Source organism: Vidua chalybeata, chromosome 16 (genome assembly GCF_026979565.1).
Source record: "Vidua chalybeata isolate OUT-0048 chromosome 16, bVidCha1 merged haplotype, whole genome shotgun sequence".
NCBI classification, from domain to species: domain Eukaryota; kingdom Metazoa; phylum Chordata; class Aves; order Passeriformes; family Viduidae; genus Vidua; species Vidua chalybeata.
This window is the reverse complement of record NC_071545.1, coordinates 8896645-8908069: the sequence shown is the minus strand read 5'-3', so window position 1 is coordinate 8908069 and position 11425 is coordinate 8896645. Positions and strand designations below refer to the sequence as shown.

Here is an 11425-nt window from a genome sequence, read left to right as displayed (position 1 = left end):
GCTACAGCAGACAGTCCAAGTTCTGTGGATATGGAAAACAGGATTCATTACCAAAATGCCCCATAGTAACAAAGCTGGTGAGCACATAGAACATAACAGGACAAACTGTGAAAATGCTCAGTGCCCAGAATTTTGCTTTGCAGCAATCTGCTTGCAGCTGTTTAAGAAGAAAGGCAGTTTTCCAGTGCTTGGGGAAATTGAGAAGCTCTTTCTATCACAATGATGCCAGAGAGTTCCCTGAACCACACTGATAGCAGATATTGCCTGCAGATGTGTTTGACTGGACCCTGGTCTTGCTTGGGCAATAGATGAGCAATGAGCTAGGGCATGTCAGAAATTTAATGGGTGAAAGCCAACAAAACAGTGTCCAAGCAAATAGAGAGCCATATTTGGGCTTCTATTACTCACAGATTGCTCACAAATATGAGTGCCAGGATGTGTTGGAAGGTCTCAGCATATAAATTACTATTCATCTAGCATGAAATAATTGTCTGATTAAATCAAATCTGGAAGTGCTGTTGCCTTTCATCCTGCTTATTTACTATTAGTGTGAGGGTGGACAGCACAGTGACTATTTGACAGATGCAGGAGTCAAGGTCCCTGCCTTGAAGAGCACTCAGTCAAAATCCCCAGATGTGCCAGTCAGCTCCTCTTGTGAGCAGAGAGCCCTCCTGTAATCCCTCACTCCTGCCAGCTGTGCAGGGGGAGCAGCTGCTGGCACCATCCCTCCCAGCCTGCAGAAGGCTTTGCAGAGGGTGGCAGTGCCAGGGGAGAGCAGGGAGGATGAGATCAGTGCAGGGAGGACAGAGGGGACACCACACCATCCCTGCTGACCCAGGCCAGCCAACAAGAGCTGTGTCACAGCACTCCTAGGTTTCCCCCTTAGAGGTAATCCGGGAAAGCATTATCCACTTCACAATTATACTCTGCTCTTTACTTCACAAGATTTTAGGGGCTTGCTCCACCTGGAGCTTACTCCTACACATCTTAGCAGGATGTAGGGCAAAGTCTTAATAAATACTCTTTCTGGGACTAGGAACTTCACACTGACAGTGTGGAAGTTTTCTGTGAGACAGCAAGAGATGTGCCAGAGATGCCTTTTGGGATGACAGCCAGTGAGGATGTCTGTGCTAACTACGGTGTCCAAAGGAACTCTCTCATTGTGTTTAAGAAGGTAGGAGTACAAAAGTCTAGCAGGTAAGGTGTCGTGACAGCTGTGGGCTCTGGAAAGGCAGTTTGGGAATTTTTCAGGTTATATATAAATTTTATGCTTAAGGATCTGGGTATAATAGCTTTACTTTCCAGACATTCACCTCTTTTCTTGGGTGTTGCTTTTGACCAGGAATTTTCTTCCAGTCTCCAACAGAAGCGGCCAACAACAAAACCAAAACTAAACAGAGTAGCAACAATATTTAGACTAGGAAGTAGTCAGACCAATGATTTCCTGAGCAAGCATATCTCACAGATACTGTGTATAGATGTAGGAAAGATCTTTCAGTATGTCAACATTACTGAACAAATTAAAGCTGTCAGCTGTACCTTGAATTTTAGCTGTAATCTTGTTCTGCAATCTAGCTGTGACATTCATTTTACAAGCTATGGAATTTCGGTTGCTGAGGATCATAAAATTCACTTTTAAAGCCTGTCATTTTGCTCCTATAGTTTATAAGGCCACCAACCTCACAAACTTCACTGTTTGTCCAGGGAAAACCTGTGCATAATGAAGTGCTTGAAGATGGTAAACAGAGCAAACTGGGCCTGACGAGGCTAATCAAAACCTTTACCTTGGATTTGGTCACTGAATATAATATTGAGGTATGTGCATTTCACTGTATTAGCAAAACCTATGGGAGAAAGAGAGAAATCCATGCAGAAAGAGACCTAGGGAGCTACTCTGCACCTTAGGGAGTGAGAGTTTGCTTTTTTCACAAGGCCACTCTTAAACACATCTAGAAATGCCAGCAGAACCCAGCATGCAGCTCTTGGTCTAACCCAGGCCAAATGATGCTTCCCTCTGGCAAGATGTTGTTTCCTGGAGGAGGGGAGGAGTGGCTGGTGGAACAGTGAGCTCTGAGCATGCAAAGACCTCCCTCCTGTGCAGCCAACAAGGCCTAGGCTGCTTCTGCAGCAGCTTGGTGGGCTGGGAGCTTGGAGGGTCAGTCCCTAATCCTGGCTCCAAACATTCCAGCCCAACGCAGCCACAGGGAGCTCTGGGCCAAGGCAAGAAGGAAAGAAACCAGCAGTAATTGTTGCTAGTGCAGGTAGGAAAGGAAAGACATGGAAATACCTGCTTGCCTTCAGAACAGCCCATTGCCTCTGATTATAGGGTTGCATGAGAAAAAAGGTAGTCCTGTGCAGGGAAGGAGATACAAGCTGCTGATGTTACCTAGAAGGGAAGGAAGTGCCCAGCCAGGTCTTTCCTCCACAGCAGCTGGGCCTCCCTGGGTGACACCACCTTTTACTTTCAGCATTAATTCTTCTGTGTGTGTTATACAGGAGGTCAGACTAGAAGATCACAGTCCCTTCTGACTGTAAAAATCTATGAATAACTATGAGGTTTTTCCTGGAACAGAAAAAAACAAAAACAAAAAAACCTCAGCAGCTGCTGATTCTTCTTACTTTATCTGCTTTAAAACAATGAAACAAAATCCAATGGTTATGGAAATGACTGGGAACTGAGTCTTAAAAAGTAAAATTTGCAATAGCAGAGCCTAGGGATACTGATATGCTGAGCCTCTGATTCACTGTTCTGCCTACAAAGAGTGGAGCAGATGTTGAGTCTTTTATTTCCCAGACATCTGTGAAGATTTTTGATGTCCCTGTTGAAAATCACATCCTGCTGTTCACCCCAATGAACTCGGAGACATTCAATGAGATTTACGAAAACTACCAGTCTGCTGCTGCAGAATTCAGAGGAAAGGTTTGTAACACTGAATCCAGATTTGCAAATAGGAATGCCAAAAGATCAGTGGAAAACTACTCACCAGTATTACTGGTAAAAATACACTGCTGTCAGTCCAAACTCTACCAAACCATTTAAAAACAGTTCCAGTAACTATTATTTGAATTTGTTAAGGACAAGTTGAAAGATAAACTTCACTTGGAAATGATTCTTTAAAACACAAAGATTACAAAGAAGAGCACTAATTCCAGCTGCTCCAAATTAACCTGTTTCTGATTTTACAAATACCATTTTCTGGGAGCAACTTCAAACCAAAGGTAGTTTTAGCAAAATTCTGGCAATTTCTGGCTCTACCAGGAAATACCATGAGGATCTCAGTATATTGCCTGAAGAAAAGCCTGGAGCCAGCTACAAAATCTGAGGAATATTGCAAGGTATGTGCATAGCCTTGCCTGCAGCAACATGTTGGCATGTATAGAGACAGTTATAGGCAGTATATACAATACCCAAGTATTTCGGTTTTCTGTGGTGCTATTCCTGCTCCAGGTACATGAGACACTGAAGAACAGTAAGTCATCTTGTAGTCAAATATCAGATATTGGTAAATACATATGGATTACAGGTGTTTCAGCTCTTCTGTCCTGTCAAGATTTATGAAGAAAAGTAATAAGCACTGTGGGGGGTAATTTAGAAGTGTTACTGAAAGACATGATAGCACAGCACTGTGAAGGGACAGAGGGAAAAGCTTCAGTACTTCTGTTTTAGCATTTGTTATTAACTATGATCAAGGTATAATAAAGTCCACAGAGCTTCCGGGTTTCGGTCTGAGACCAAAAATAATTCTGCACAGTTCCTTGAATTTAAGGTTAGATTCTACCCCACTGCCAAGCTCCACAGTCCATTTCTCCAAAATGGCTAAGCCAAAGCTGGAAGGTTCAACCAGATGCATGATTCTCTCTTTATCATCAGGTATTGTTTGTTTTGGTGGATACTAATGAAGCAAGGAATGGACGGATTTTTGAGTATTTTCGCATCAGGGACATTGATGTTCCTGCTGTGAGAATCCTGAATCTGACCAGCGATGCCAGGTACAAAATGCCTGCGGATGAGGTGACTATGGAGAACCTGAAAGAATTTTGCCAGAGCTACCTAAATGGAAAAGCAAAGGTATGTCCATTACTAACGAGACAGCTCTCTACTACACCAGCTAAAACATAAACTTGGCAGAGCATCCCCTTTTAAAATTAGAAGTGTCCTGTTGTGATCACTGGTTTATTAATCCACTGTCACCCTAATGTATTCATCTACCATCTACTGCTGTTGACAGAGCATTCCTCTGTATTTAACAACTGAGGTGGGCTACAAGTCCTCCAGTGTAAATCCTGGATTGATCATTTATGCCCAATATTTTAACTGATGCCAGCTGTTTTATTTTAGTGGTTTAAAAACTCCCTATGCCTCTATCTTTCTAATGCTATAATGGAGATATTTCCTTTCCTTTGCTGGGGAGAGATGCAAACAATCATTGCAACAGATTTTAAGGTTACAGAAAAATCCAGTAAATCGAAAAGTGACAGTTTCAGAGGGGATTAACATTTGGTATTTGTTTAAAGCAAGTTTAGTGAAGTGAATTTTCCCAGGGGGATCATTCCCAATGGTAAACACAGCATTTGTTTTCATAATGAGGCATCATCACACTCCTGTGAAAAATACATTAAAACATTGTGCTTATTCAGTGCTCCTCAGGGTGATTTACAGGGAGAAAAGATAAAGCAGTCAGATTGAGAGCAGAGAAACGTGAGTAGGTAGATGATGTATTTAGTGTTGGAAGGGAGCAGAAGGATGGAAGCAGAGGGGATGTGGCCTCTCTCACCAGGATCTGCTTCCATGGGGCACATGTGCCTTTCTGCTACTGTGCCATGGTGTTAAAGAAGATAAATTCCCAGCTACTGCACTGTAAATTGTAGAAGTCATGGGGACCGTGACTGGTGGTGAAGGCAGAGATTTAAGCAGCAATGCACACTTCCTGGTGTGTTTTACATCACTTTTGAAAGCCCACAGCACATAAACTGTTCAGTAGTCCAGCTTCTGAAAATCGGGCAACAAGAATTCAGGACAAGGAATACAACTGTGTTCCAAGGGATCATTTGCAGACAGTCTGCTACAGAGCCTGCATTCAAGAGAGGGACAAGTAGTTCTGAGTACCAACTACCCTGGGGTGTGAGATCCCAGCTCCTGCTGAAGGGAGAGAAGGTGGAACCATGGCTGACCAGGATGGAATGATATAAAAGAGTTATCAGACAGTAACAGAGCTCATTAGGTAATATCCCATCAGTCTCACATTAACTTGAGCTAAAGTACAGTTTCTCAATGTTCCCTGCACTTTCACAGCAATGTTTCTTTTTCTGCTCAGCAACATCTCCCTAGTGAAGAAATTCCACAAGACTGGGACAAGATGCCTGTCAAAGTGCTTGTTGGGAAGAATTTCAACAGTATCATCTTCAATAAGACCATGACTGTATTTGTTATGTTTTGTAAGTGTTGTCATTGAATTCAGATTTTAAGCTGCTATAATGTGATCAATTGGAAGGAAAAAATGAAAGCTCATGCTTATACATACCAAACTAATCTTTGCACTTTACAGAATCTGAGCTCAATGAATTTTTAGTGTTTCTGGAAAGAATTGAAGCAAAATTTGTGTTATAGCTATGGAAATGCTGTGATACCTTTGCTGACTTAGTGTTGCACTGAATAGCACTGGATCTGTTCAGTAAATATTTGTCAAGGCCATATGAAATCTCTGTGTTGAAAGACAGGACACTGGAACGTCATGGTGTACGACGGAAGCGTGTTGTACAGCATGAGTCAGGCTGTCTTCCAAGGCAGAGGGAGAATTAAGTGAGATTGTCTGGTTATAATGCTCTAGGATTAAATCCCAGATAGGAATTGTAGTTTAGAAAATTGTAACTCTTTTTTTCCTCCTCTATCTGCAAGGGATGTGGCTTCCTTACATAACTCTTTCCAGCAAGAAACCTCTGCCCTATCCTTGTACCAGCCAGCAGGGATTAGTTTGTGCCTCAGTTACTTCAGTAAAGCAAACGTGCAGCATTAACAGAAGAACAGACAGTACTTCCCTGAATTCCAGAAATTCCTAAAGGTAGTACATTCCTGCCACCCTCCTTGCTGGCTGCAGCTGTGTCACTCACAGAAGTAATTTTTACATTTCAGTATCATGAACAAACTGAATAAGCTAAGCAAGAATTGAACCAAGTCCTCTGGAAATGAAAGGCAGGGAATGTATTCAGTCAAGTACTCCTGAAATTGCAATTCTGTATGAACCAAGTATGAGCACTGTTCTCCCAACTGAGGGACTGCAACTGTGCTGTGAGCTTTTTAAAGGGACACTGGGCCCTCAGCAGTTTGCCTTTCTGGTGACTTGTATCTCTGCAGTGCTGAGTCAAAACAGCACCATGACTCAAACTTCTCTTTCTAGAGTCAACATAGCGTGGTTTATGAACACAGTTAATTTTAGTATGCAGGAAGTATTTTGTAGTTCTGGCAAGTATTTCAACACAGGAATGACACAAGACTTAACGTGGGTTGCACTGGTTATCTGGCACACCTCTCCAGCAAAGTAATCCAAGTTCTGTGTTTGTTATAGTCATAAAAGGCTAAAGCAGCACTGCTATCAGAAATGTGTTAATGAATAATAGTTATCTCTACATGGAAATGTGAAATTCATGAAGGGAAAATGGTTTCAAGCAGACATTCACCACAAACCCTGTTAACTTGAAGGGCTAGATAGGTCCCCGTGATTGCACCACCACACGCACTCCTGTGTCCTTATAATTTTATTTTTAAATTTGCAGATGCCCCTTGGTCCCATGAGTGCAGAAAACTCCTGCTGATCTGGGATAAGCTGGGAGAGCGATACGCAAGTCACAAAGACACAATGATTGCAAAGATTGACGTCACAGCAAACGACATGCTGTCCGTGGCGCTGGATCGCTATCCCTTCTTCACGCTCTTCCCTGCCGGCTCACACTACCAGGTGAGAAGCTCTTGGGGGAGACTGGGGAGGCACAGCAAGGCAGGGCTGTGCTTGCACGTGCACAGGTGTCACAGGGAGAAAGGAGTCCTTTCACTAGGAAAGCTTTGGTCCTTTTCTGCTCAGCACTGAGTAGATATTGCTGCCAAGAACCTGAATTAGAGGAGAAACCCTTCTATTGTCTCATCCTACATATGAGGCTGTGGCAAGAGCTCATCCAGGTATCATTTACTCACTTGGACTACAAGTCCTTAGGGCCCCACATCCTGCAGTTTAACATTCTCCAATCAGCTTGTTGGGTTCCAGCAACAGTGTCAACTTGGAGTGAATTTACAGTTACCTCCCAATGACTGCAGTGCCTTTTTACCTCAAACCATGACAAGAGATGTTCTCTCAAAGAATTACTTGTGCTAGTTTTTTCCAGAGCATGTATGATAAATGTCTCTAAAATGTTGATACTACTCTTGTTATTTTCCTCTACATTTTCACAAAACCCAAATAAAAATTTTTCTTCTATACATTCAAGCCAGTAATTTTACTTCATTCTGGTATCCCAGCCTCCACTGGTAAAAAATATTTGTTGTCAAGATCAATGATTTTTGCAATATACTGCCTAATCAATCAGCTATGTTACAAAATAATTAGAAAATGCTGCTGAAAGTGGAGGCAAAAAATATTAAATAGCTACATTCTCCATCTATGTAGATTATCTAATTAAAAAGAAAATATCACTGAAGTAAAAAAAAAAGTAAGATACCACTATAATTAAGGCATTACTAAGCTTTTCATTTTTCTTTTTAGTAGTAAACTTAAATTAAATTCTAAGACATTTACCCATGTCCTCATTTAATCTTTGAGAAATAGTCCTCTCAGATGTGCATGTACAACTTCTGATGAATTGAAGTGCAGTCCTGCACACTCACATGATGTAAGTCTTCTGGCAGAAAAGCAGAAACCCTTTAAATGTTCAAAATAAATGTCAGTTTGCAAAAAAAAAAACCCAAAACAACAACAACAACAAAAAAAACCCCAAACAAACAAACAAAAACACCACAAACAAAAAAAACCCAAACCAGTAAAAACCTTCATTAACTATTAAGGGGTTGTTTCATAATTGAAAATACTCTGGAATTAAAGGCTATTTGAAATCTCAAGTTCTTCCTTGTGCACCATGTTTTTGCACTACTTACCTCAAGTGCAGAGATTTCATCTTGTACTTGACTAGCAGTGCAGGCTCCTGCAGATGTCTGTTTCTATGGGTTAAGTGAGAAAAAATACCTTTTCCATACTCCTGTACAGAGATTACTGTAATGAAAAGTGTTGACACATATCCCCAGTAACCACTGCAGGAATCAGCTGTTTCTCTGGCTTTACAGCTCTTCAGGCTCTGAGAAACTGGTGTTCCAGCCATCATCAGAGTTGATAAAAATCAAGACTCAGCTGAGAATGTTAATTGCCTCTGGAGAAATAAAATAATCTTTCTTGAGAAACTTAAACTTACAAATATAAAAACGATTAAAAAGTAGTTTCAAAGCTGCCACACTTTTTTTTTTGTAATGGAAATACCAAACTTTTAGTATACAAAAAGTGTACCATTTTAGTGAACTCACCAGTCTGGAGGTGTTTTGTTTACAGTCCTTCAAACTCAAATCAGTTGTAAGAGTGCCCAGTGTAAAGTAACACAACTTTATTGGCCTCAGTGGGAATGAGCTTAACCCAGCTGAGATTAGGCCTTCACCTATTTCTAAATACATTCAGATAACAGCAGACAATTCCCAGTGTCATGTACATGAACTTCTACAATTTTTTTCTAAAAAACTTGTGCGAAACCCTTTTACACTTCCAGAGAACAAAGGTTTTTTGGAGAGGAATCTTTAAAATACAATATGGTGCCTAGACCCACTCAGAAAATTTCAAAGATCTAAACTGAAACTACTTTTCATTACACTTCCTCAGAAGAAAATCCTCAGGAAATCCCCAATTTAAGGTGAAGAATAAGGAAATTAGTGTCACTGATCATCTTCATCCTCTTCTTTCAAGCTGTGCAACAGTGTATTTCAAAACCTTTCCAGAATTTGAATTCCATCAAAATCTTTGAACAGCTTTGAATAGCATGGCTGGACACTTAAAATACTCTGCACTTCGGAATATCTTGCCAATGTTTATTGTTAAGCACAAAAAACCCCACTGATGTCAGTAGCTGGCAGGATCCCCAACTAGTACCACAAAATAATGGTTGTTTTTTATACAAATCCTTTTCTTCTAAGGAATATGTATGTATCTATTTCTTCTTTACACTCAATTTTCATATAATGTTGGAACCTGCTGTGCCTCTGTGCTTGCTTTCTAAACTGAGCACAAAAGTCTAGAGTTTGGTCAGTCTAAAGAACCAAAATCCTCCACCTCATTTTGCCATTATTTCCAAAATTTTGTGTACAGAGTTACATACTTAACATTAAATTTTTTTTTCAGGAATTGGCCTATACTGGAGAATATACATTGGAGGCATTTTCTGAATTTTTAGAAGAACAAAGAAAGACGAAAGCAGAACCAGGAGAGAAGGTAGGCATTTGATCCAGACCTGATCTGCTGTGTAACCCAGGCAGGTTCCCAGCTTGTGGAGACATTCCTGAGCTGGCTGTAGCACAGCCACTCTCCTGGGCCCCTGCTCGTGCCAGTGCTGGGGTGGTTCTTGCCAGTTCGTAGCTGGTTCCATCCCCACAGCAGCTGCAGTCATGTACCACAGCCTGGCAGGCACACACCCACTCACATCCTTGTTCTTATCACACAAACCCCTCATCTCCCACTGCTCATGTTATCCCTGAGTCACCACATCAACGCTGGCAGTAAGCACTGCGAGGCACAAAGGAGCCTGCAGCCTGACAGGTGTGCAGCAGCACTTGTTCACAGTTTTAGCTGGAAAAAACAAAGCCCCAGCTAAGTGTCAGAGTTGTTCGAATCTCCATTGCTCAATTCATTCTGCTACATTCAGTGCAGCTTCTCTTCCTCGTAAAACAAGGCAGAACTGAGAGCACATGAAGTCTCTTCTCTGAGCAATGTGGTTGTGATTGTTGTCCAGTTCCTTGACCCTTTCTTCTACACTGTAAGTCAGACCAGAGAAGTGTTTGCTGTCCCACAGCTGCCTGTTATTTAATCACAGACACTTCACTGCAAAAAGACACATGGTAAGTGAGCAATGTCACTGATCTCCACACAGAACTGCAAGCAACAGAAAAAATCCTGACATGTAAATGGAGACACTGTCCACCCAGTATGAGAATCCTGGGCCCTTTCTGCCCAGAATGAAGTGGGACCACAGGGTAGCAATTGTTATTAACACTCTTTTCAGCTGGTAGGAAAACTGTCTGTGGGTGGAGAAACAGCTTTGAGTCTTCAGACTTATCTCCACCAGAGGCTTTGATTTTCTCCTGCATTCAGTGCTTCAATATGTAGTTACTGATGGAGAGAGATGACTAAACTAGTACTGGGACACAGAGCTGCAGAGCAGGACCAAACACCCACCTTTGCCCAGTCACTGCACAATTCTGCTTTCCAGTACCCAAAGCCTACAGCTGATGTCTGCCTCTTGCATGTTCCCTAGTGCTGTGTTTCAAGCAGATCTGTTGAGTTCTACAGTCTTTTACATGCAGTATTTGAGCTCTGTATATTCTGCTGTCTCTTCTTCATGCTTTATTTCACATAAGAGAATAAGTAAAAAAGTCAGCTTAGAAAATACCACTCAAAACCATGCTCTGTGTAGCAAAAGGAGTAAGTAATTGGCATTTTCTCATCTGTTCACTTTTTCCACCCTTACCTGACACCCACCACATTTTCCCAGAAGATTGCAGTATTAGACCATTGGCAGTACAGTGCTTGATATGAACTCCCCTCTTGAAGTAATTCTGCATCCTCACCTCAGGCATTCCCAAACACACAAACAAGATAAGTAGGGTAGTTTCTTTTGAGATTGTCAAAGAAAGACAGTCTTGTGCCCATCAGCACACATGGTATTCTATGTTCATATTAAATCTTCATACAAGGCTTCATCTAAGCTTTGCCATAAACCAGTAAAAATATTTGAAAACAAAGTGCATTTTAGCAACAGCTGCACAATTTCTGACCTCATTAAGAAGACCTCAAGTTCCTTGGTTGAAAAGATGAAAATCTGCATTTCAACTGATCTTAAAATGTTTGGGTTTTTTTTTTAAGAATTACTAGAGTCTTTGTGAATATTTGTAATAAGCAATTTTCCTTTTGCATTTCCTTTTTTAAAAGGATCCTTTGGGAGGAATCAAAGAGGATTTCAGCCAAAAGGAAACTGTAATAACAGAGAAAGAACTTTAATAGTACAGAGAAAGAGAAATATTCTCAGGATTGTGAGGAATCCTTCCTGGAAGGAGCTCACTGGAAAAATGACTCATCTCAAGTGAACACAGAGCTGAATAAAAAAATAAAAGTAAAGAATTTAGTATCCA

At 41.2% G+C, this 11425-nt stretch overlaps 1 protein-coding gene and 1 long non-coding RNA gene across 2 annotated transcripts in view; one reads left to right on the top strand and one right to left on the bottom strand.

Annotated features, from left to right (window-relative positions):
* The window catches only part of PDILT (protein disulfide isomerase like, testis expressed), a 25455-nt gene extending 14030 nt beyond the window's left edge, over positions 1-11425 (top strand). The window contains 8 exon segments of the mRNA XM_053957871.1: positions 1037-1174; positions 1705-1815; positions 2795-2920; positions 3872-4069; positions 5316-5436; positions 6772-6953; positions 9423-9512; positions 11226-11425. Coding sequence (XP_053813846.1) covers positions 1037-1174; positions 1705-1815; positions 2795-2920; positions 3872-4069; positions 5316-5436; positions 6772-6953; positions 9423-9512; positions 11226-11294 — 1035 coding nt within the window. The 3' untranslated portion in view covers positions 11295-11425.
* Positions 6962-8586, bottom strand: LOC128796154 (uncharacterized). The gene is made up of 4 exons (XR_008433737.1): positions 8561-8586; positions 8141-8203; positions 7785-7907; positions 6962-7103 (listed from the first exon to the last, which is right to left on the bottom strand). It is a non-coding gene; the product is annotated as an uncharacterized LOC128796154 (long non-coding RNA).